This window comes from Mauremys reevesii, linkage group 24, assembly GCF_016161935.1.
Source record: "Mauremys reevesii isolate NIE-2019 linkage group 24, ASM1616193v1, whole genome shotgun sequence".
In the NCBI taxonomy this organism is placed as follows: domain Eukaryota; kingdom Metazoa; phylum Chordata; order Testudines; family Geoemydidae; genus Mauremys; species Mauremys reevesii.
The window spans coordinates 1,364,954-1,389,647 of NC_052646.1; the positions used below are offsets into that span (position 1 = coordinate 1,364,954).

A 24,694-nucleotide genomic window follows, 5' to 3' on the forward strand; every position below is an offset into this window, starting at 1 on the left:
AAGAAAATTCTTCCCATAAATTACTTGTATGCTGCACCCATGGCAGTTAGTCTGTATTTACCTTGGAATCCTTTTGTTTATAAGAATGCACGGCCCATACTTAGAAACTGAAAGCAGCACTATTAGCAGAGTGGCTGAAGACTCTGTTATGGTGTTGCAAAAACAGAGTTTTTAGTGTAACTTGACATGGGATAATTTGCAAACCTGGATTCAGTTGCTCTGTAGGAAAAACAGTCCTGTAAGTAAGTTAATAGGGTCTTTAAAAAGAAGACAGTAAGAGCTTGATTCTTTTACACCACTCTGACAGCGTAAAGGGGACTTAGTGTAAATCACAGTCTGGTCCCAAAGGTAATAAAATTGCTTGGATCTGGAGAATGGGAGAATGTTCAGTAGCAGAAAAATAGTTACAGCAATAAAACTCCCCACTGTCCACATGAACATACCAGTCTTTTGAACACAAATTTATACCCCGTTTTATGTTTTAGATAGTTGTCAATGGTTCATCAAGATTAAGCCTCCACCTTGGTCCCAAAAGCTACCTAACCAATATTCCTAACTCTTCTGAAGTCTGGGTTTTCGTTGCCACAGGCAGTGCAGGAACAAGCCTCAGAGGTAAGACCTATTACTGCTGGCTTCTTCTAAATTCCTCCAGCTTGGCCTAAACTACTGAATTGCTGCAGTTAATGGGATGGTTCTAGTGTTTGTTCCATGGGAGAGCAAATGTATTCATTCTGTAGGAGCCGTCATATTTGAGAGAAACTGAATTGCAGGTAAAAAGCAATTTATAAACTGGTCCTCTAGCACTTTATTCAAAGTCAGTATAAACCATGCAGGCTTTATAACCCTAAAACGAGATGAAACTACAGCTCAACCTTTGTAACGGCTAGACTACAGATTACTAGTACATCCTATGTGTCCTTCCAAGAATCTCAAAATTAGGGATATTTTCTCATGTAAAATAGGATATTCTTTTAATGTAGGCCTTGACTGGCTTACTTTCCCTCCAAGTGCAGCTCAGATGTCAGTGAATGGAATTGGCACCATAATGGATTAAAAAAGGACAAGGCCTATTCTTATGCTGTCAATAAAAACTTCAGTTTCCAAGCCCTAGGTTTTAAGTAAGAAAAAGGTGTTGTCAGTTTCAAATTCAGCTTTGTACTTTGCCGTTGAAATGATGGTAGGTGTCAGTGAACTACTGGGAAAAAATCTTCTGTCTGGGAAGTGTAGGTTGGATGGAAATGATAGACTGGCCTCTCAGCTGGTCTAGCCACCAGAGAAACTCCATCGCCTGGGCTCCATAGAAAGACCCATTGTGATCATACTAGCTCGTTCATTCTTCCTGTTCTCTCTTCTAGGCCCATGCAGCCCTAGTCAGCTTTATGCAGTCACCAGTCTGCTTCGCCCAGAGTCTCACCTGCTATGCCAAGTTGAGTTCAGCAGCACAGTGCTGGATATTCCAGCAAGTAAAGTCTTTCATGTCCAGTCACACTTCAGTATTGAAAAAGGTAGGCACGCCGGCCCCTTTCAAGGGAAAGGACCAGGGATTTTTCGGGATTTTTCATTTTTTTTTTCTTCCCACAAAATTCTCATTTCTCCACCGGATTGAGAACACGGTGGTGTTTCACAAACATTGTTTCTGCTGCCTTGTTAGCATTGGGTAAGAATACGCATAGTGAATTCTCCTTTCCCCTCACTATTTGTAGTTTTCCGGTGATAGATGGCTTAAGTATTAAAAACAATCAAACACGAGGCCTCTGAATGTTTATTCTTTGGTTTTCCCCATCTTGAATTTAGGTCTCTATGCTTGCATAATCACTGCTAAACCCCAGTCTGATGAAGTCCTGCTGGCTTTGAGTTTTGCTGAGGTCTCTGTATATGTGATGGTCTGTCTCTTCAGTGAACAAAGCAAGGATGGAATGCAAAGAATCCTGGTTCCCTTCCTCCCTGCATTTTACCTCAACCAGTCTGAATTGGTTTTTAGCAGCAAACAACTAAATGGCAAGATCAGAGTGCTGGGAGCTGAGAAAGTGTTAGAAAAGCTGGAGGTACATAGAAAGCTCTCTGCCCCTCCATTCCTGGGGCATATACATACCTTTCTTCCTTCTGTTTAGGATGTATCTGTAGGGAAAATCTGATCCCGGTATACTAGGTGCAGTCTGAGCAGTCCCTTCTGGGAGATTCTTCAAGAAATGATTGAGTTACTTCTGTGTTTGGAAACAGTGGGTTTTTTTACAGTAATTGAGCACTCCCCCTCTTTTATATCAGGAGGGGGAAAATGGTGGACAGGTAGACAAGGGAGAACCTAAGTTACAGTAACCTCACTGCTAGGCAGGCCATTGGACAATCCTCTTTTGGGGTGGTTTGTCACCTGTCTGATACTGAAAGAAAACTGGATGGGGGATGTCATAATGAAGAGCTTGCCACTCCTCCCCCACTGGAGTGACCTCACACACACACACACAATGTGCGAGGTCACACCCGCCAGGGCAGGGCAGTGCAGTCTTCAAAATGGCACCTCCCATGCCGCATAACCTTGTGCACACTGTGTGTGCAAGGTCATGCCAGCAGACCCAGGCCGTCTCTGGAAGTATCAACTGCTGCACATCCAGTATTCTGCTGCCCACTGCAAATCATGGTAATTACAGGAATACTTGTTATCACTACTGCACTGTTGTAAATAACCTCACTATTCCATGTTTGGGTGTGTAATATTTAGGGTCCTACCAAATTCACGGCCATGAAAAAAATGCCACGGACCGTGAAATCTGGTCTCCCCCTGTGAAATCTGGTCTTTTGTGTGCTTTCACCCTATACTATACAGATTTCACAGGGGAGACCATTTCTCAAATTGGGGGTCCTGGCCCAAAAGGGAGTTGCAAGAGGGTCACAAGGTTATTTTAAGGGGGTTGCGGTATTGCCATCCTTACTTCTGTGCTGCCTTCAGAGCTGGGTAGCCGGAGAGCGGTGGTTGTTGGTCAGGCACCCAGCTCTGAAGGCAGCGTCCCACCAGCAGCAGCGAAGAAGTAAGTGTGGCAATACCATACCATGCCACCCTTACTTCTGCGCTGCTGCCTTCAGAGCTGGGTGTCTGGAGAGCGGCAGCTGCTGACTGAGGGCTCAGCTCTGCAGTCAGCAGTGCAGAAGTAAGGGTGGCAATACCATACGGTGCCATCCTTACTTTGCACCGCTGCTGGCACTGGCCCTGCCTTCAGAGCTGGGATCCTGGCCAGCAGCCGCTGCCAGTAGCAGTACAACCCCCCCTACAATAACCTTGCGATCCCCCACAACTCCTTTTTGGGTCAGGACCCCTGCAATTACACCACCATGAAATTTCAGCTTTAAATAGCTGAAATCATGAAAATGATGATTTAAAAAATCTTATAACCATGAAATTGACCAAAATGGACCGTGAATTTGGTAGAACCCTAGTACTATACAGAATTGGCTTGTACTGTTTTTGTTTACCTTTTCAGTAACTGCTTTTTGTCTGTTTTCAAAGGTCCACCCCAACTCTCCTGTGATAATAGTGAGGCAGCCTGAACATTCGCCCAGCATGCCTGGACTTGTCTCCTACCCAGTTAGTGTGGTCAATCTCACATCTCTCCACCAGATGGCAGCCCCCATCTTTATCAATGTCTCTTGTATTCTTACAGGCCAAAGAGTTACCATAGCTGTGAGAGTTCTGGCAGGGCAGCATCTGTTTAGTAAGTATCAGCTGGTCTTATTTGCATGAGAAAATGCAATAGTGCCATCAAAGCGGTTTGCTAGTTACTGGATCCTCATTCTTTACCATTCCAGACTGCTTTCCTCTTACAAGAAAGTGAAACAAGAGTCTTCCTTACTGTGTCTAGGCCTGAACCTGTGTGGTATCTTAACTCTCATTGATCCTAGTGGGAGTTAAGTACCCAGCATTGGTCCTTCTGAATGCTAACTCAGTAACAAGGGGTCCCTCTTTAGTTCATTTCACAGTGAAGACTCAGTGGATCACAAGGAAGAGGCTTACTCTCTCGGTGTGAACAGTTGAACTTGATGCGGGTGGGAAGAGGAGTTGTAGGGAGCTGCAGGTTAATAATGATGCAAAGCGATTTCCATCTGATTTTATCTAGTTGTCTGCCTTACATGAGTTGGTGGTCTGGGTCTATTTCCTAGTGAAAGGGGAGTCTCCGATAGAATAGGGAGATTGAATTGCCCTTAGTCCATGAGGTCCAAGTTCTAGTGAGGCACTTTGACGGGCCCTTGCCAGGAAACTTTCACTGCACCTGTTTGTGCTGCAGCTGGTCTAGGGAGAGAACTTCATTCCTTAAGGCTTCAGAACCAAATTCCTATTGAAAGGATTAATGACTTTGAAACCGCTTATTTAATATTTCAGTTAGTTCTTGCAACAAAGCTGCAGAGTGGTTAGATGCATGTCTCTACAGTGTCATTTATTACAGAAAGTAGGAGTTGCCTACATGCAAGACTAAATATTACCTCACTTTTCTGGAAAATGTTAGGTCAGTGCAATGAAGCAGGAATTGTTCAACAGCTTATGGGCTCTTACCAGATCCTTCTCTTCACCCTCTTTGCTGTTCTAGCATCAACAGCTGTAATCTTTCTCAGTAAGTGAAAACACAAGAGGTTTGCAGTTAAACAGGCAGCTTTACCTGTGTGTTCATTCAGTCTTTGAATACAATCATTTGTCTGTTACACTTTGTGTATATTTTTAAGAGTGCAATACTGTTTTGAGTGTTTGAAAATTACAAGCACCTTGATTTAAAAACCAAAACTGTACACACCACAACCAACCACATTTCAGACCATGTCCTGAAATAAAATACATCTAGCACACAAAGGTTTAACCCCCAAAGATCATCCTGGTGTCTGTCTTATTTCTGTAACGCCTTTCAAGAACCTGTATACATACTGCTGTACAGGGATGCAGCCACTTTTCATGTAGACACCAACTAGTATCCACCAATGAGGAAAGGGCATTTTGGCCAGTAAGAAAGATATATAAGTAACCTACCATCTTTAATGACCATATAAAGCAGACAGGCCCTCAGTTTATAAAATCTCAGGAGGGAAAAACCCACCCACCCACAATAAATGTCATGTAACTTAGTGACTCTGCCTCTGAAGGATAACAGGCTGAGTTTCAGCTACTGCAGTCAGAACCTGTAGTTCCCGAGGTTTAGGCTGCTGGGACATGTACGCATCGGCAGTGCCAGGTCCCTATTCGTCATATTAAACTGTTCTCCTAGTATGAAAGATCTCCTTTGGTAAACTTTAAGGGAAAAAAAGCAATGCGAGTTCTTTGCACTGGGATATACATGGAGCCTTTCACTGCTAGAGCTTGATTCTTTTACTCTAAGCCTGAAATAAACCAAAAGTCAGTAGCAGGCTCAGTGGCCTACATGAAATGAGTCCAGTTCCTAAAGGATTTGCTTCCCCCCAGGGAAAAGTCAAATTCCTTTCTCTTCTCTAGACATGGTCACTCTGAGCAGGGCTGTGGTATATTGGCAAAGGACAGTATGGTGGAAACTTGCCCTGTCACTATTTATGCTGTATCTCTTCTGGGGACAGAGAAGATTATTGGCTCAACAGGGGTACCTTTTGAGCACTACTGATTTAACCTTTAATAGATAACATTTATTTACACTTATGATGGTATCTAAATAATGCAACATTTCTGCCAGTTTCACCTGTTCATTTTGGTACCCTGTGCCACACAATTAGTGCCAAAATGCATCTTCTCTTCCTCCTTCACAAACCTGCATAAATGGTAGGGCGCAGACTCCATTATAGGGTTTTGACCCACACAAGCTGTGAAAATGTGTTTTGTGGGAATATCTTATTTGCCAGTTTGGCCTTTAGACAAAGTTTCATTGGTTTAGTTGAACTTGTGGAAAAACTCATGCTTGCTTGCATGGCTTATTGCACTGTCTTAAACCCATACTACTGGACAAGCTAAACAGCACCTCTCTCTGTAGAACACTCAGAGTTAAAGCAAATCCATGAGTGTGATGTCAACACATAAATTAGAGCATCTTACCCTCCCCCCCAAACTATCATTCAGGAATAGCAGCTTTAGTTCCTTGTATAAATAATCCCTAAAACTTCAAAATGGCCATGCAGCTTTGTGTTGGTTTAAAATCACACCTTAAACTGCTGTAACCTTGTACACAAGCCTTTAGCATAATGAGACTATCTCCACACCTGCTCCACTGATATTACATGATTGGTTATTTTTGCAGCATACAATGCCTTTCTGACTAGAGTGCAGACTGTACCTATTGTGTATGTTCCTACCTCAGCTACACCTCAGACAGGTAAGCTGGGCTTCTTTTGGAAACTTGTGTAATGAGATGTATATAATTTATTGGAACAGCTGTATACGAAGGTCAGTAGCAAACATCACTTGCTTAAGATAGGACAGTCTCTCACCGTTTGCTCCCTTTCCCAGCCTCTCATTGCTGTAAAACAAGCTCACTTCTCTGGAGGCAGAAGAGCTAGCCTGAAAAAGTGAATTTGAATTCCCCTAGCAGAGATCAGGTACTTTTGTTGTAGCTGTGTTGGTCCCAGGATATTGAGAGAAGATGGGTGAGGTAATCGTTTGTTGGTGACAAGAACACAAAAGATATTACCTCCCCCACCTTGTCTCGGGTACAGGAAAGGGCTTGAAGTTTTAGGAACTGTTTTTATAAATTGCAAGGTTAGATGGCAGCAGCTGTCTTAAGTAAAAGCCTGTCCTTTTTGTTCCTGTGTCCTAGGGATATCCAAGCAGTCCAGTATTTATCTGAATAACCTTTTTCCCCTACACTTAGGGTATTCATATCCTCCTGTTGGTACTCAGCAACACAGTGGAAGAAACAGGACACAGCTATGGCTTTGGAGTGTACGGAGAAGGCACGTCTGAAAGAAGTACCTACTTGTACAACAATAAATGTCTAGTGAAGCGTGATGTTAGGTGTAGTCCCAACTCCTGTAACTGGAAGTCACAGCACCTTCGTGGTTCTCTGGGACAACAGTCTGACTCTAGACTCTTCTGTCCACAGTGATGGGTACTGGACAGGAGCCCCACTACCACGTTGCTAAAGACACAAGAGAGTTTGTGCCATTCTACTTTAAACGATCAGGTAGATCCTGCAACAAGAAAACTCCCTCATGATTTGGGCCAGAATAAAGTCCAGAAGCCACCCAGCAGTTTGACTTTTAGACCTTTTTCAGGCCAGTAATGTATGATACAGCAGGCTTCTTGTGCCCGCCTGTAGAGGTAGAGTATCCGATCAGAGCACTGAAAGGGTAACAAGGTACTTTACTGTGGTTGGAGGAATATTTGGGAGTCACTTGCAGAAGCCTGTGCTGTCCGCAGGACAAAGTCAGGATTCACAGTGGTTGAACCTTCCATTTTAAGAATGGTCAGATTATGCTGACATCTCAGGAGAGGGAGGGATTAGAGAATAACTAGTTTCACTCCAAGGAGAACAGGGGCTCACTGCATATCCATATTCTTTCCCTGCTAAGAGTCGTCATAGCACCTGTTGCAATTACAGGCAGGGCAGAGTCAAACTCAGCCCAGAAAGTGTGTTTTCACTCCTGTTGAACAGTTTTGCTCATATCACCCAAAAGAGCACTACGCGAGTATCAAGTTAAGCAACAGACTAAGCTGTATTTTATCCAAAATTTATTGACAGTCAGATGGGTGAGGCTACAGGGACAGTATGAAAGTCATGTTCTCCCCTCACATTCTAGAGACATCTTTAAAGCCTTCTGTTCACCTCTTGACACTTATGTTGCTCTGTGGCTGAATCCCATGCTCTTGAACCATCTGTATTTGTCTGTGCAGCCAACTGCGCAGGTAGTCTCACCCATCTCAGACACACTTTCCTTTAGTGCTGCTTTCGTCTGAAGGAGCATCCTAGATTAGGAAAGAACAGTAAGAAATCCCAAGCACATTACCGGGGGGGGGGGGGGGAAAGAGAAGGGAGAGAGAGTCAAAGGAGTAAACGACCCAACTATCTTAAATAGTGAATTGTGCCCAGGCCGCAGGAGGGTACCAGCACCACAAAGCCTCGAGGGGTTTTGAGGGAGGCAGACTGTAGTCTCATAGCTCAACAAGGACTCGGCCACTGGGAGAGTCTGAAATCCTCAGGTATCAACAGCTCCAAAATCCAGTAAGTCAGATCCATCATTAGAGAAGTAAAATGAGCCAACAGAATATGGAACTAGGTCAAATAGTCCATAACCATGAAGGCCAACAGATAGTAAGTATATTCCCAATGACCCTGCGAGGACCACCAGTAAATAGCCATCCACCCTAAGCATTCTTCAAGAATCCCCAAGGTTTCTAGTAGTTCTATCCCGCCAACTGCTCTCGGAGACTAATTGTTGATGGTCACTGAAGAGGCGTTTCACTATACTTCGCAAACCCACTCCCTGCAAGCACTTCAGACACATATTGGACAATCTTAGACTCTTCTGAAGTGCCACTCAAGGTACAATTCTGGATCGGGGGTATAACAACACAGGCTGTACAATGCATTAAGAACCAAGATATACATTCCCTGCCCTGAGGAATCTATAGTTCAAGTAAGACAAGAGCAAGACAAAACAGGTGAGGGGGTTATGACGACACAGTAAACCAATATAGTGGCTGGCTGGGTTTTTTAAAGTACAAATTGCTGTTTACCTTCTGTAAGCCTTGCCTTTCCTCCAGTGGGCTGGCACAGCACAGTTGAGCAGCCAACACACAGAACTACAGTCTGAGCATGGCTGAATACAGTGGTGATTTTATAGCAACCTGAAACAAAGCACAAGTTTGAGGTGAGCATATTTCTCTACAAAAGAGCTGGGGCAGGGTTATTTCCACTGATGGAGCAATGACAAAGCTGGCATAGAATCACAAACTATCAGGGTCAGAAGGGACCTCAGGAGGTCATCTAGTCCAACGCCCTGCTCAAAGCAGGACCAATTCCCAATTAAATCATCCAACAGATTTTTGTCCCATATCCCTAAATGGCCCCCTCAAGGATTGAACTCACAACCCTGGGTTTAGCAGACCAATGCTCAAACCACTGAGCTATCCCTCCCCCCCAACAATTATTAGCAAGATATTTTGACATTTTCAGCAGGCAAGTGAAACTTTAATCTGCTGGTTAAAGAGAAGAGGGCTAAGGGCAACAGTGAAAAATGTTCATTGCTCTGGCCACAATGGGGATTTAAAGGGTTCTCAAAAGCAAACGTTTTTTAAGCTTGCATCTTACAGGTAATTACAGCAGATGCAGAACCCGTCCCTGGGTCTCAGGGAAAAAAAAAAAAAGTCCACAAGCTACAATAATGAATTGAGCTAACATCAGACAATTAAATTGAAAGACAAGATAATCTCAGGGCATCCCCTGGGCAGGGTACTAGCCAGCACATGGTAAGGGGCTTCGCCTGCACTGGGTCTAGTCCAACAATAGTCTATTTTTCTGTCAAGGTCCAAATTTCTTGGTCAAAGTATAACCAAGGTCCAGACTCCAGAGAAAGTGTAAAAAAGGTAAGAGTCCAGGACCCCTTCAAAAGCACCTGGCGGTCTGGATTTGGCCTGCGTATCCCGCTCTAGCCCCGCCCAGCTCTACCGAGAGAAGCGTCCTTACAACTCCGCACAGGTGTGAGCGCAGTTCCATGCCCCCGAGTAGGACAACGTCTACCACGCTCAGGGTCAGTGCCGACTACAGGGGCTACCGGTTCCCTCCGGGGGCGCTAAGCGGGACGGCTCACAGCCTGGGAGCGAGCCCGTTCCCATGCGCCCAAGGGCCCCGCCCCACACCGGCTGCACGGGGGGCCTGGCCCTCACCTGGACACTTCACATCCATGAAATAGGAGTTCGGACTCTGGACCAGACGCTTCTTCTTGTGTTTCCGCTTCTCCTCCTCGGGGGAGGGATGCAGCAGGTCTTTCGCCAGCTGCAAGCCAAGCACAGCGGGTTAGGCCGGCCGGGGGGAGGCCCCCGCGGAGCGCCCCCCCCCGAGGGGCGCCCCCCATCCCGGCCTGCCCCAGCCGCCGCCATCTTGGTCCCTCCTCCCCCTCCATCTCCCCGCTCCGGGCCCGGCTCCCGCTACCTGGGCCGCCCCGCCCCCAGGCCCCCGCCCCGCTGGCGGAGCCCGGCACCGGCCGGCGGAGCGGGGCCGCCCCGGGCGAGGGGGACGCTCCCGGGCCCGGTCCCCCGCGGGCCGCTCGGCCGCACTCACAGGCATGTTCGCGTGGAGGCAGCCGCGGCCGAAAAGGAGCTAGACCGGAAACCGGGGCCGCTATATCCGCTCCGGGGTTCCCCACACGGGCGGAAGTGAGCACTTGGCACGGCTCTGCTGCCATATTGGAAAGGTCGAAACTGCCGCCCAATGCGCAGAGTTGGGCGGGGTCGCCATTTTGAGAAGGTCGTTCACGCCAACAAAGCGCTCCGACTGCCGGAAGCGTCGCCATTTTGAGAAGGTCTTTGCCTTCAGCCAGAAGAAATAATGTAGTCGGAAGTAGCGGCCATGTTAAGAGGGTCAGTCTTTTCTCCAGGGGCTGAGGAAGCGGGAAACGACGCCATCTTGGGAAGGTCCCTGGGGACCCAGGCCCATGGGATGAGCCCTGAGATCCCTCCCCACAAGCCCCATGCTGCTGAGGTGCCCCCAGATTGGTCACGCTCCGCAGTCCCGCCCCCTCCACAGGCCCGCATGACATCACCGTGGGTGCCATGGTGACGGGAGGAAGTGACACGACAAGGTGCTGATGCGGCTCAGCACTGGGTGATGTCATTCGAGGGCCTGGGACGATGACATCATAGCGTGCCGGGCTGGTGGGAACGTGCCCCACAAAGACTGATGGGCCCCAATTCCTCTGAGCCCGAAATTGGTTAATCGCTGTCACCCCCTAAACTCCTGCCGTGGCCTCGCCCGGAGACTGGCTCCTCCCTCGCGTCCCGTCCGTCCCACGCGCCGGCTGCCACGTCACCCCTGAGCAGCCAGGCCGCACGGGGCTTGGGGATCCTCCGCGCGAACGTGGACGTGGTGCCCCCGTCGGCAGGGTGAGCCCCACACCGGGCAGGGCAGTTGGGCGAGAACTCTCGAAAAGGCCTCGAAGGCCCCGCTCTCTAATCTCCAGCAGCACGGGGCCGGTCCAGCGAGGGGCTCCTCTGCAGCTGGACGCCTGCGGGGCCACGGCCACGAGGTGGATCTGGATGTCTTGCTCCCCTTGGAACAGCGCCGTCACAAGGGCGAGGCGAGTGAGGCACTTGCCTCAGGCACACAAAGCCGGGGGGCGCAGAAAGAGGTGGAGAGAGAGAAAAAAGCCACTGGCGCCCCCACCCCCACGCCTTCCGGCCACGACTTGCTCCCCCCCCCCCCACCAAGCAGAGAGTCCTTGTCTTTCCCTGCAGCAACTGCTGCCGCAGGGTCCTAGTTCACCCCTATCTCCGACTCTGACCCTGCCCTTCCCCCTCAGACCCTTTCATGTTCCAATGGGACCCTCCAGCAGCACAGGGGGGCCCCCCACCCACAGTCACTGCTCCTGCCCCATGCTGGGCAAGGAGGCAGCCCCATCCCTCACCCCCAGTGAAGCTACAGTCAGGGGCAACAGCAGGGGAGGAGGCGCACGCAGCACCCCCGGCACCCACCACTGGGGGAGGTGAGGGAGATTCCTGGACCTGAGAGAGGCCCTAGGAGCACATGCAGTGACAGTGGTAGGGGTGAGTGTGCTGCTGGGGGGGCAAGAATGGGGGGCTCCTCCCCCAGAGCTCACTGCTGCCGGCAGGGAAAGGGCTGGGGGGAGTCCTCTCTGGCCCCTGTCCTGGAGCAGCCTGCCTGCACCCCAAACTCATCCCCAGCCCTGCCCCCCGACCCACACCCCCAGTCAGAGCTTTCACCTCCCCACACCTCACCCTCAACCCTCTGCCTGAGCCCTGAGCCCCTCCAGCACCCCAAACACCTCATCCCCAGTCCCAGCCAGAACCCCCCATGCCCCAACCCTCTGCCTGAGCCCCTCCAGCACCCCAAACACCTTATCCCCAGTCCCAGCCAGAACCCCCCATGCTCCAACCCTCTGCCTGAGCCCCTCCAGCACCCCAAACACCTCATCCCCAGTCCCAGCCAGAACCCCCCATGCCCCAACCCTCTGCCTGAGCCCCTCCAGCACCCCAAACACCTCATCCCCAGTCCCAGCCAGTCCAGCACCCCAAACACCTCATCCCCAGTCCCAGCCAGAGCCCTCATCCCCACACTCCTACTCTTGCCCTGAGCCCTCCAGCACCCCAAACACCTCATCCCCAGTCCCAGCCAGAACCCCCCATGCCCCAACCCTCTGCCTGAGCCCCTCCAGCACCCCAAACACCTCATCCCCAGTCCCAGCCAGAGCCCCCCAGGCCCCAACCCTCTGCCTGAGGCCCTCCAGCACCCCAAACACCTGATCCCCAGTCCCAGCCAGAGCCCCATGCCCCCAACCCTCTGCCTGAGCCCTCCAGCACCCCAAACACCTTATCCCCAGTCCCAGCCAGAACCCCCCATGCTCCAACCCTCTGCCTGAGCCCCTCCAGCACCCCAAACACCTCATCCCCAGTCCCAGCCAGAACCCCCCATGCTCCAACCCTCTGCCTGAGCCCCTCCAGCACCCCAAACACCTCATCCCCAGTCCCAGCCAGAGCCCTCATCCCCACACTCCTACTCTTGCCCTGAGCCCCTCCAGCACCCCAAACACCTCATCCCCAGTCCCAGCCAGAACCCCCCATGCCCCAACCCTCTGCCTGAGTCCCTCCAGCACCCCAAACACCTGATCCCCAGTCCCAGCCAGAGCCCCCCATGCCCCAACCCTCTGCCTGAGCCCCTCCAGCACCCCAAACACCTCATCCCCAGTCCCAGCCAGAGCCCCCCATGCCCCAACCCTCTGCCTGAGCCCCTCCAGCACCCCAAACACCTGATCCCCAGTCCCAGCCAGAGCCCCCCATGCCCCAACCCTCTGCCTGAGCCCCTCCAGCACCCCAAACACCTGATCCCCAGTCCCAGCCAGAGCCCCCCATGCCCCAACCCTCTGCCTGAGCCCCTCCAGCACCCCAAACACCTCATCCCCAGTCCCAGCCAGAACCCCCCATGCCCCAACCCTCTGCCTGAGCCCCTCCAGCACCCCAAACACCTCATCCCCAGTCCCAGCCAGAGCCCTCCATGCCCCAACCCTCTGCCTGAGCCCTTCCAGCACCCCAAACACCTCATCCCCAGTCCCAGCCAGAGCCCCCCATGCCCCAACCCTCTGCCTGAGCCCCTCCCAGAGCCTGCACCCCAATCCCCTGCCCCAGCCTAGGGCCTGCACCCCAGACCTCCTCCCTCACCCAAACTCCCTCCCAGAGCCTTGAGCGGGTGGGGGGTGGAGTTTGGGTGGGGGCAGGTTCTGGGCACCACCAAAATGTCTACAAACCTGCCACCCCCGATCCTGCCCTGCAGACCTGAACTCCCAGCATTCTCAGGACACAGGCTGATCCCTAGTGGCCACTGCTGATATCCAGCACCTCCCTCCTCTCTTAACCTGGGAGTCCCTCTCTGGATTGGAACAGGACTGGAACCAAAGACCATCTTGGAAGCAACATTACCATCCAAGCAGTCAAAAATCATGAGTTGGCCCCGCAAAATCACAGGCTCTAAAACCGCCACTTCATTCATTCTTCAGCAGCAATTGGGCGGCAGGACCTTCCCTCTGAGAGGGACTGAGGGACCCGCCACCGAAGAGCCGGCTCTGGGGGACGGTGCAATTTTATATTCTTGCCTCGGGCGCAAAAATACCTAGTTACGGCTCTGCCTTGGAACCTGGACTTCCGCCTGAGAGAGGTTTGCAGACAACCAGGGCAGAGAGGGAACAGCAGCAGGCCAAGAGCGAGGTGTCCTGTGGTTTGGTCACTGGCGGGCAGAGTGCCGGCGAGTGGCGCTTGTTGCCCAGCTGGAACGCTCAGAGGCCTTTCTGCCGCTTCCTGCCTGCACATCCCGGGAGAAAAATTCACCCCTTGGTGCTTCCCGGCTGCAGGAAAGTTTTGCCCAGGATCTTTCTGATGACACAGATGAAGGGATGAGCTGCAGGATCAGGAATTATGTGGTGTCAGCAAACCACGATGGTGACCCAGGGACGCTGGTCACGCCATGAATTAATGCCAGGAAGTTTTTGGAGCATGTCTGCAGCGCAATGGGCCCCCCACAGCTCTGCCAATGCCCCTCAGTCCTGATACGCAGTTCCTACTATCCCTGCCTGGGTCCCCCGTCCCCCCCGCCAGCTCAGCCGGTGCCCCTCACTCCTGGCCTGCAGCCCCCTGCTATCCTAGCCCTGAGTCCCTGCTCAGCTCTGCCAGTGTCCCCCAATCCCACAGCCCCTCTGCTACTTCAGGCTTGGGCTCCCTGTAAGTTAACAGCCCTGAGAGGCCCCTCAGTCCCCACCCACAGCCTGTCCCTGCCGCTCACCCAGTCCCGGACTCCACACAAACACAGAGACCTGCTGATGCCTCATCCCAATCCTGAGTCCTGGCCCGCAGTGACTTGAGGGCTCCTGCTTGCCCACTGCAGAGCAGTGTGGGGAGAGGAACTGGATCCCGTCATCAGTATTGTTCTGCCTGAGGCGCTCCCAGACCTAGGGCAAGAGAAAGTGAAGGAGAAAAGCATCTGGTGTGTGAAGAGGGAGAGGGTAGGACTGACCCTCCCCTGCTGTGGGACCCTCCCTGCGAAAAGAGTTGGCTGAGTTTAGACAAAACCTGCCCCTCTCCTCACTTTGTTTAGCAGGAATTCCAAAGAAACCCAGCTCAGCTCAAACATATCCCAGCCCTGGGCCCCCGCTAGATCAGCTCAAACATATCCCAGCCCTGGGCTCCCCCCCAGCTCTGCCAGTGCCCCGCAATCCCGACCCGCAGCCCCTGCCAGCCCAGCCCTGGGCTCCCCCCCCAGCTCAGCGGGTGCCCCTCAATCCCGACCCGCAGCCCCTGCCAGCCCAGCCCTGTGCTCCCCCCCAGCTCAGCGGGTGCCCCTCACTCCCGACCCGCAGCCCCTGCCAGCCCAGCCCTGGGCTCCCCCCCAGCTCTGCCAGTGCCCCTCACTCCCGACCTGCAGCCCCTGCCAGCCCAGCCCTGGGCTCCCCCCCAGCTCTGCCAGTGCCCCTCAATCCTGACCCGCAGCCCCTGCCAGCCCAGCCCTGGGCTCCCCCCCAGCTCTGCCAGTGCCCCTCAATCCTGACCCACAGCCCCTGCCAGCCCAGCCCTGGGCTCCCCCCCAGCTCTGCCAGTGCCCCTCACGCCCGACCTGCAGCCCCTGCCAGCCCAGCCCTGGGCTCCCCCCCCGCTCTGCCAGTGCCCCTCAATCCTGACCCGCAGCCCCTGCCAGCCCAGCCCTGGGCTCCCCCCCAGCTCTGCCAGTGCCCCTCACTCCCGACCTGCAGCCCCTGCCAGCCCAGCCCTGGGCTCCCCCCCAGCTCTGCCAGTGCCCCTCACTCCCGACCTGCAGCCCCTGCCAGCCCAGCTGGGGCTTCTGCGGACAAATTGGAGCCCCCTGACCCCAGTGCTGGAGCCAGCCCCCCCCCTCCCGGCCAAGAGCCGGTTCTCCCGGCCCGGCAGGAGGAGGGGTCGGGGCCGGGGCTTCCCCCGCCCGCCGGGCGAAGGCGGGAGGCGGAGGCGGAGCCGGCACCGCCCCTCGGCGCTTCCCGGCTGCAGGAAAGTTTTGCCCAGGAGCCGAGCGGCCCGGCTCGGGCCATGGCCAAGTCCTACGATCACCTCTTCAAACTGCTGCTGATCGGGGACAGCGGGGTGGGGAAAACCTGCCTGATCATCCGCTTCGCCGAGGACAACTTCACCAGCACCTACATCTCCACCATCGGTGAGTGCGGCCCCCCCGGGCCCCCCCCGAGCCCCCCCGGGAACCCCCAGCACCTACATCTCCACCATCGGTGAGTGCCGCCCCAGGCCCCTGAGCCCCAGGAACCCCACTTCACCAGCACCTACATCTCCACCATCGGTGAGTGCGGCCCCAGGCCCCAGGCCCCGGGAACCCCCAGCACCTACATCTCCACCATCGGTGAGTGCGGCCCCGGCCCCTGAGGCCCCAGGAACCCCACTTCACCAGCACCTACATCTCCACCATCGGTGAGTGCGGCCCCAGCCCCAGGCCCCCGGGAACCCCACTTCACCAGCACCTACATCTCCACCATCGGTGAGTGCGGCCCCAGGCCCCTGAGCCCCAGGAACCCCACTTCACCAGCACCTACATCTCCACCATCGGTGAGTGCGGCCCCAGGCCCCCTGAGCCCCGGACCCCCAGCACCTACATCTCCACCATCGGTGAGTGGCCCCAGGGCCCCCGAGCCCCGGGAACCCCACTTCACCAGCACCTACATCTCCACCATCGGTGAGTGCGGCCCCAGGAACCCCACTTCACCAGCACCTACATCTCCACCATCGGTGAGTGCCGCCCCGGGCCCCCGAACCTCCCGGGAACCCCACTTCACCAGCACCTACATCTCCACCATCGGTGAGTGCGGCCCCAGGCCCCAGAACCCCACTTCACCAGCACCTACATCTCCACCATCGGTGAGTGCGGCCCAGGAACCCCAGAACCCCCGGGAACCCCAGCACCTACATCTCCACCATCGGTGAGTGCCGCCCCAGCCCCGAGCCCCCGGGAAGCCCCACTTCACCAGCACCTACATCTCCACCATCGGTGAGTGCCACCCCGAGCCCCCGGGAACCCCAGCACCTACATCTCCACCATCGGTGAGTGCCGCCCGCCCCTGAACCCCGGGAACCCCCCACTTCACCAGCACCTACATCTCCACCATCGGTGAGTGCGGCCCCAGGCCCCCAGAACCCCGGGAACCCCCGACGTCACCAGCACCAACATCTCCACCATCGGTGGGTGCCGCCCCCCCCGGGCCCCCCCCGAACCTCCCCGGGAACCCCCAGCACCTACATCTCCACCATCGGTGAGTGCGGCCCCAGGGCCCCCGAACCTCCCGGGAACCCCACTTCACCAGCACCTACATCTCCACCATTGGTGAGTGCCGCCCGGCCCCCAGAACCCGCCCGGGAACCCCCGACTTCACCAGCACCTACATCTCCACCATCGGTGAGTGCGGCCCCTGGGCCCCTGAACCCCTGGGAACCCCCCACTTCACCAGCACCTACATATCCACCCTCGGTGAGTGCCGCCCCGGGCCCCAGAACCCAGGGAACTGGTCCTCGGGTCGAGTGTCAACCTGGACCCCCTGATCCTGCTGGATAACCCCCCCCGGCCCCGTCTCTGTCCAGCCCCAGAACAGCCAGGGCAGGCGAGGCCAGAGGAGTGGGGGGAGAGGGCGCCTCCGCCCTGGGTATGGACTTGCCAGGGCTTGGTCTGAGCTGAGAACCCCTGGGATGGCCCCGGCCTGGTTCAGTGCTTGATGGGGACTGATGCACACTCACTAGTGAGCTTTGCCTCCCCCTCGCACTGCTTGCAGGCATCCTGTTCACTAGTGCCCTGCCCCTCGCACCACTGAGCAGTTGTGTGTGTGCACATCTAGCGCTGCCCTGCACCCTGCGCCCTGTGGCACAGGCGTGTGTGTGCGTGTACATGCGTGTGCCCTGCCCCGCGGAGGGCAGTGCCCCAGACCCTGCACCCCATGGCACAGGTGTGTGTGTGTGTGTGTACATGCGTGTGCCCTGCCCCCGTGGAGGGCAGTGCCCCAGAGCCTGCACCCCATGGCACAGGTGTGTGTGTGTATGTGCGTGTACAGGCGTGTGCCCTGCCCCGCGGAGGGCAGTGCCCCAGACCCAGTGCCCCATGGTGCAGGCGGCTCCGCTCAGGGAGTCAGTCTGGTTGCTTTGTCCCCAGGCCTGGAAGGCTGGGTCAGATGGGGAGGGGGCGGGAGGGCTGGCTGGGGATGCAGAGTGGGGGGCAGGTCACCCAGCGGGGAGGCCCAGGTTCTGGGTGAGCCCTTTGGCCGCGGTCCCTCAGCACTATAGCCGTGTCCAGGACGCCTGGGTTCTTGCTGTGCCTCTGTCACGTGACCCGCTGGGCTGCCTTGGGCAAGACCCTGCGAGTGCTCCCCGCCCCCCAGGGCTGGGCGAGTGTGTGCAGTGCCCGGAGCCCAGGGGGCACCGTACCCGGCATCTCCGTCAGACCCCACCACCGTGTCACCCTTTGTGCCCCGGGGCCGGCTCTGCCCCCTGAGGGGCGAGAGCCTTCGAGATCCTCGGGCAGAGGCTTCGGCCCCAGCCAAGGGGCCGTGGGAGCTGGGGGCAGCGTCAGCTCCGGAGCTGGCGGCTCCTGTCCCAAGCTGAGGAGTTGCCCCGAGATGGTGAAACAGTTTCCTGGGCCTTGGGCAAGTGATGGCACCAGCCCCACGGTGTCTATCGAGCCGTAAACAGCCTGACGCAGCCGTGTGACTCGCACGCAGGCGCCGGCGCTCGGCGGGGAATTCCAGTGGGGAGAGGGTTTGCTCCAGCCCACCCCCTTCCCAGGGGTCGCTGGGGATGTGCCCCAGCTGCTGGCGGGAAGTGCCCCAGGTCTCTGTTCCCAGCTCTGCTTGGCAGCCACTTGTCCTGCCTGTTACAAACGTGTCCTGCTCCGAGCTGTGCAGGCCGGGCCGGCGGGCGGGGACCCTCTGGGCCGATCAGATTCTGCCTCCTGGCCGGGAGCGGCGAGGTCTGCAACCCCCACGTGGGGGAGGGGGCAGCCGGCCTGGGGTGCTGGTGCTTCCCATGGGGGTTGCAGGGACAGAGCCAAACCCTTGGCCCTGACTGGCCCCGTCTCCCGAGGGCTTCAGGAGCCCCCTGGTTGGTCTGTTTCTGGCTCCACAGACCCCTCCCCAGGCCCCCCGTCACTGGGGTCTGAGGGCCAGGCACCCCCAGCTGGTGTAGATCAGCAGCCAGGACTTCCCGGCTCTCTGCCCGCTGTGGTTCTGGGGAGTCTCCCTCTTGCTACCAGCCCCACAGAGCTCCTCCGGCAGGCTCTGTGCCCCGGGAGCCAGCTCCGAATGCACCTCGTCCCCTCGCGTCCCGTGTGCCGGGGGTCGGGGGTGATGCCTGGGAGCAGGGCTGCAGAGGGGCAGGGCTGGATGTCATTAGGGCGCATTGGAGTGGGGTGGGGGGCTGCAATCTTTAATCTCCATTGGAAACTCCGAACCCCACTGACCACAAATCTCCTCCCCTGGGGGGGCTGCTTGGAGCTGCCCCTGTCCCGAGTCTGCTCCGTGGTGCACCGGGGATGCTGCATGTGGGGTTCCTGCTGCCAGGCTGAGAGTGAGGCCGGGGCTGCGTCATTCTCTGCCCGCCTTGGGAAACGGGGCGGGAACCTGCCCCCCGGCCCAGCACGCAGCGTCCCTGGCAGAGCTGGGCTGGGGGGCTGCAGGACGCACCAGAGGCTCCGTCTGTCTGGCTCCCCCCCACCCCGCCGCCATGTGCAGCGAGCCAGACAATAGCTGGACAGTGGGGGGGGGGTGATGCCATGGCCCAGGAATCCGTGGCCCCTCCGCCTGAGCGGCTCTGCGCTCCCACCTGCCTGCAGCCTGTTTATTCACCGTGGGGCGGGGGCACCCGCCTTGGACTTTGCTCCCTGGGGCGTCAGGCTGTTGCTGGGAGACCGGAGATGTGCGGGGGGGAGGGGGGACTGGGGGCTGGATCGGGTTTGGGGGAAGGGTGAATATTGCAGGGCAGGAGAGTGGGGATACAGCCCCAGGCTGGCACTGCCCCCCCGCCCTGGCACAGCCCCCAGCCCGGCCCATCCCCCCTCCCCACAGACCAGTCACCCCAGTCCAGCGCCACTGCACCCAGCAGCCCTGCAGTCGGCCTGGCCCCGGGATGGGGGTTGTGCCGGGGCCCCTGGACCCCCTTCACCCTCCCCTTGCGTCTCTGAAGGCGTCATCCGTCTTGTGTTCCAGGGATCGACTTCAAAATCCGGACAGTGGAAATTGAGGGGAAAAAGATCAAACTCCAGGTCTGGTAGGTGGGACCCCCTCCCCCTCCTTTCTGCCCCCAGCCCCCCTCTGCAGCCACACCACAGCTAGAGCCCTGCCTAGCACCTGCAGGGGCTGGGGGGCACTGCCATGGCCCCGGGGCTGGGAAGGGGGAATCCGGAGCCTGCCCGTGCTGGGCTGCCGGTTCAGGCCCTGGCAGCCTCATGGATGGCGGCTGTGGAAGCAGCGTGTGGGTCGCCAGGCTGCCCCCACCCCACAGAGCAGCAACCAGCACCTCTCGTGCGCCTGGGCAGGGGGGCCGAGGGCTGGGTCAGCCGGGGAGGCAGAACCAGGGTCCCCCAGGGCAGGGTGGTTGCCCCAGGAATCCCCACCCTCCCCCCTGTGGATCCCAGGGCAGCCCGTGGCGCTGGAGACGCCGCTGACCCCAGTGCCCCTTTCCCCTCCTCTCTCGCAGGGACACGGCGGGACAGGAGAGGTTTAAAACCATCACGACGGCGTATTACCGAGGAGCCATGGTACGGTGCTGGGCCCAGCCGCGCCAGGGCAGTGGGGCGGGAGCACTCCCGAGGCCGAGCCCCGGGAAGGGGAGTCTGGCCCAGTGCTCCTCGCAGCAGGCGCCTGCCAAGCAGGGAGGGGAGTGTGGGGGCTCAGAGAAGCCCATCCCGCCCCCCCCACCCCGACAGTGCAGCTGGGAGCGGGCAGTGCCTCTGTCTCTGGGGGGGTAGCCTGGGACTCCGCTGGGCCGGCCTGAGGAGCTGGGGCCTGGGCAATGGGAGTGGGAGGTGCTCAGGCACTGGGGGGCTTCCGGGCACTGCTGAGGGCCAGGCTAGCCGGGGCCTAGAGCCCGGACTCCCCAGCCCCGGGTCCAGCCCCACTGAGCAAGCGTCTCTTCCAGGGAATCATCCTCGTGTACGACATCACAGATGAGAAATCCTTCGAGAACATCCAGAACTGGATGAAGAGCATCAAGGAGGTGGGGGGAAGGGAGGCTGGGGGGGGAGCTGTGTCATGGCTGGGGTTGTGGGGGAGCTCCGTGGTCCTGGTCACCACCCAGATGAGGTGTTATGTGGGGTTACAAGTTGGTCGGGGCTGGGCTAGCAGGGGCTGCGGGTCGGGAGTGAGGGGCGCCAGCAGAGCCGGAGGGGGGCAGGGGGCTGCGGGTCAGGAGTGAGGAGAGCCAGATGGGAGCAGGGGGCTGCGGGTCGGGAGTGAGGGGCGCCGGCAGAGCTGGAGGGGGGCAGGGGCTGCGGGTCAGGAGTGAGGGGCGCCAGCAGAGCCGGAGGGGGGCGGGGGCTGCGGGTTGGGAGGGAGGAGAGCCGGATGGGAGCAGGGGGCTGCAGGTCGGGAGTGAGGGGCACCGGCCGAGCCGGAGGGGGCGGGGCTGCGGGCTGGGAGTGAGGAGAGCCGGAGGGGGCAGGGGCTGCGGGTCGGGAGTGAGGGGCGCCGGCAGAGCCGGAGGGGGGCAGGGGGCTGCGGGTCGGGAGTGAGGGGCGCCGGCAGAGCCGGATGGAGGCGGGGGGCTGCGGGTCGGGAGTGAGGGGCGCCGGCAGAGCTGTGACCGTGGGGAATGCAGGACTGGGGGCCGGTTGGGGATGTGAGGGACGGGTGGGGGTACCTGGAGGATGGCTGAAGGGGGACTCAGAGGGGGGACGGATGGCGGGCTCGGGGCCCAGGGGTTGATCTCCTCCAGATCTGCTCTCTCCTCCAGAACGCTTCTGCAGGGGTGGAGCGCCTCCTCCTGGGGAACAAGTGTGACATGGAGACCAAGCGCAAGGTGCAGCGGGAGCGTGCAGAGAAGGTACCGGGGGGGTTCAGGTTGGTGGCACGAGTGCCGCTGTCATTCATGGCTGGATGTGGGGGTGGGGGCGGCAGGGCGCAGGGTCACGCCCCCAGCGGGTGCTGAATGCAGCAGAGTCCCAAGGGCCAGGCCCCCCTCCTCCCATCTCACCCCCCCATCTTGGGGTGTCTCCCCGGGATGGAGAACAGCTGTGCTGGGTCTCGGCCATTGGCGAGAGGGAAGGAGGTTGGGGGTGCCTGGCTCAAAGGCCCCTTTCTCTCCTGGCAGCTCGCAAAGGAACATGGGATCCGGTTCTTTGAGACCAGTGCCAAGTCCAGTGTGAACGTGGAGGAGGTAAGCGGGGTGGGGCCTGGCTCCCTGCCAGAGAATGACTCCCCGAGGTCCCTGGGCCCTGCCCCGTCGGGCCACCAGCCCCCTGCACTGGGCGCTCACTGCCTAGGGGCAGCCTGGGAGAAGGGCTGGCCAATGAGGGGTGCTGCCAGGGGCTGGGCGGTGGGTGGTGCAGTGCCCGTGCGCAGGGAGGAGAGGTCTCTCCCGGGATCTGGGCTGTAGGAGGACCCCAGGCAGATCTCTTGCCCATCCCTGGAATGGATTGGGTGGGGGGCTCCAGTGAGGCTGAGACCCGCCCTCGGGGCCTCTGGCCCACAGGCAGTTCTCCCCACGTGTTCCCATGGAAGCGGGGCAGGGGGGAGAGGATTCACCCAGAGGCTCTTGTTTCCCACTGCCCCAGCCAGCTCACAGCCCCCACCCCAGTGTCCCTGGCTGGCCTCCCCTAACCTGCTCCCCTCTCCCCTCAGGCCTTCAACACCCTGGCCCAGGACATCCTGCTGAAATCCACCAAGAAACTGGTGAGCATGCGGGGTCCAGGCGGGCTAGGGAGCCCCCCGAGCTAGAGGTGACCTGCGCAGCTCGGCCCCCTTCCAGCAGGAGGTGTTGAGATGGGGTGGGGAGTGGGGACTGGTTATACAGGGATCCCTCGCCTGAGGCTGAGATGCAGCCACCTCTGGGGTGGGACGCGGGGACTGGTTATACAGGGATCCCTTGCCTGGGGCTGAGATGCAACCGTGGGGACTGGTTATACAGGGACCCCTCCCCTGGGGCTGAGGTGCAGCTGCCTCTGGGGTGGGGCGTGGGGACTGGTTATACAGGGATCCGTTGCCTGGGGCAGAGATGCAGCTGCCTCTGGGGTGGGGCGCAGAAGCTGTTTAACCATCACACTGCCGTGCTATACAGCAGGCTGGGCCAGGACGCTGGTGGGGTTCCGGTATCTAGGGCTGATGGGAACTCCCCGCATTGGAACATGGCCAGGACAGTAATTTGGGATCTTTAATGACCACTGGTGGTCCCAGCAGCACAGTGCCCCCTAGTGCCCTGTTGGGGCATTGGCTCAGTCACGCTGCTCATAGGGTGCCCCCCCCGGGGCATGGGGACCGCCCTGACTCAGAGGAGAGAGCCCCCACTGAGTGACCCCAGGCTGCAGGGGCGCCCGACAGTGACCGGTTCACTCTCTCTTTCAGGGTAAAATCCCCAAAGGGAACCTGGACTTGCAAAGTTCTCCGAAGAAAAGCAGCAGTAAATGCGCCGTGGTCTAGCAGCAGCCACGCCGCAGGAGCACCCCAGGGTGCCACCCCTCCCAGGCGCCACGCCGGAGCACGTAGTGCCACTGTGCCACTCCTCTCCTTTCTGCCACTCTCCTGTTCCTCTGTGACAGCGTGGGCCGGGCAGCTCCCTGCGCCTGGAGCCGGGTGGCTGAGCAGAGCTGAGCTCCGGAGCTGGGGTCTCCGAGGGGCCATTCCCACAGCCAGTCAACCTTCCAGCTGCTTGTGTGCTCCGAGAGAGGAGGAGCGGGAGGCGCCCTGCAGGCTGATTTGGAGGGGAAGGGAGCAGAGGGGGGAGGGAGGAGCTGGAGAAGAGGGGGGCTGCAGAGAGGAAGGACAGGGGAGACCTGGCCATGCTGCAGCCAGGGTGCAGGGTTCGTCCGCTTGGTGCTCCCAGGGGCACGTTGAGTCGAAGCCCTGGGAAGCCGGGATCCCTTCTCCCAAACCAGCCTGCGGGTCCCCCGGGCTCCAGGCAAACACTGTACATAGGGCTGGCTGCTCCATCACACATAGGAATGACTGTCTGAAAACCCAGGGCCCGCAAGCCCCAGGTGGGGCCCAGTGTCTCTTCTCCCAGGGCCGGCAGAGCCCCCTGCGTGCCTCGGGCGCCCGGCGCTATTTAATTAACCATATAAAGCCCCAGCTTGTGCCTTCGCTCTCGGCTCCAGGGTGTTTCTTTGACAGCACCGACTATGGGCAGCGCAGAGGCTGGTGTGGGGCTGCCCTGCTGGGTGTGCAGGGCTGTCAAAGACCCCCCCACACACCAGCCAGCAGCCCCAAGATCAGCGAGACGAAGAGCCTTAAAGGGCAAATTGAACACCCCTGCGCCACACGGGTTCTGCGTTTCTCCTGGGCCTCTCACGCTGAGCCCATGAAAACGGGCACCTGTGTCCCTTTTGTTTCCTGCCCTGGGTCTCATGCTCCCAGCAAGGCAGCTGGGCCCCAGAGCCAGGCTGGGCGAGCTCAGGCCTTTCATTGAACCAGCCTCTGCCTTCGAGCTGCAAAGCCTCGTGTTTGCCACGTGACCCCCACCGTGAGGCCGGCTGCCTGCAGCGCCCTGTGTGTGGCAGCCCCTGGGCTCTGGCTCCACTCCCGGCCCCCTAAGACCGGAGCCCCCCCAGAACACAGCACCAGGCCCCCAGGAGCGGCTCTCTGGCTGGAGCTGGCTTGGGCCAAGGAGACTCCGTGGGCTGATGTGGAGGTGGGAAGGGCCCTGGCCCAGAGCTGCCAGCTGCCTGCAGGGACCAGGGCAGGAGAAGAAGCTGGGTCCTGAGGCGAGTGCTCTGCTGGGGGGGCTCCTGCCCGTCTCGCCCCCAGGCCCTCGGCGCAGCGTCCCCCCAGGGCAAGGGGCAGGCGGGGGCAGGTCGTCCCTGCCTTGGCCGGGGCAGCGGGG

The 24,694-nt window shown here is 58.0% G+C and overlaps 3 protein-coding genes and 1 long non-coding RNA gene across 16 annotated transcripts in view; 2 read left to right on the forward strand and 2 right to left on the reverse strand.

Moving 5' to 3' along the window:
- NUP210L (nucleoporin 210 like) overlaps nt 1-7,179 on the forward strand; it is a 44,561-nt gene extending 37,382 nt beyond the window's left edge. For 3 of the 11 annotated variants that reach the window (XM_039513354.1, XM_039513356.1, XM_039513360.1), the window contains 7 exons: nt 486-612; nt 1,356-1,505; nt 1,795-2,045; nt 3,500-3,704; nt 4,494-4,598; nt 6,234-6,308; nt 6,804-7,179. In XM_039513354.1, the coding sequence (XP_039369288.1) occupies nt 486-612; nt 1,356-1,505; nt 1,795-2,045; nt 3,500-3,704; nt 4,494-4,598; nt 6,234-6,308; nt 6,804-6,895 (1,005 nt within the window). In that variant the 3' untranslated portion in view covers nt 6,896-7,179. Of the gene's footprint in view, nt 1-485; nt 613-1,355; nt 1,506-1,794; nt 2,046-3,499; nt 3,705-4,493; nt 4,599-6,233; nt 6,309-6,803 lie in introns of those variants that run through there. The other 8 variants (XR_005591095.1, XM_039513359.1, XM_039513355.1 and 5 more) reach the window with 8 other exon arrangements.
- A 471-nt stretch (nt 7,180-7,650) lies between these two features.
- RPS27 (ribosomal protein S27) lies at nt 7,651-10,370 on the reverse strand. Its single transcript, XM_039513367.1, has 4 exons — nt 10,212-10,370; nt 9,818-9,926; nt 8,669-8,779; nt 7,651-7,897 (listed from the first exon to the last, which is right to left on the reverse strand). The coding sequence occupies exons 1-4, from the start codon at nt 10,215-10,217 to the stop codon at nt 7,869-7,871; spliced, it is 255 nt and encodes an 84-aa protein (XP_039369301.1). The 5' UTR covers nt 10,218-10,370; the 3' UTR covers nt 7,651-7,868.
- A 683-nt stretch (nt 10,371-11,053) lies between these two features.
- On the reverse strand, nt 11,054-15,655 carry LOC120390623. Of its 3 annotated transcripts, none has more exons than XR_005591100.1 (4): nt 15,459-15,655; nt 14,467-14,601; nt 13,770-14,054; nt 11,054-11,299 (listed from the first exon to the last, which is right to left on the reverse strand). It is a non-coding gene; the product is annotated as an uncharacterized LOC120390623 (long non-coding RNA). The 3 variants fall into 3 exon arrangements; XR_005591099.1 differs by having other exon boundaries at nt 14,436-14,601; XR_005591102.1 differs by lacking the exon at nt 13,770-14,054 and having other exon boundaries at nt 14,436-14,601; nt 15,459-15,649.
- On the forward strand, nt 15,561-24,678 carry RAB13 (RAB13, member RAS oncogene family). Its single transcript, XM_039513364.1, has 8 exons — nt 15,561-15,833; nt 19,870-19,930; nt 20,360-20,420; nt 20,801-20,878; nt 21,614-21,703; nt 21,971-22,036; nt 22,501-22,551; nt 23,221-24,678. Exons 1-8 carry the CDS (start codon nt 15,710-15,712, stop codon nt 23,293-23,295), a joined length of 606 nt encoding a protein of 201 aa, XP_039369298.1. The 5' UTR covers nt 15,561-15,709; the 3' UTR covers nt 23,296-24,678.
- Nucleotides 24,679-24,694: the final 16 nt, after the last annotated feature.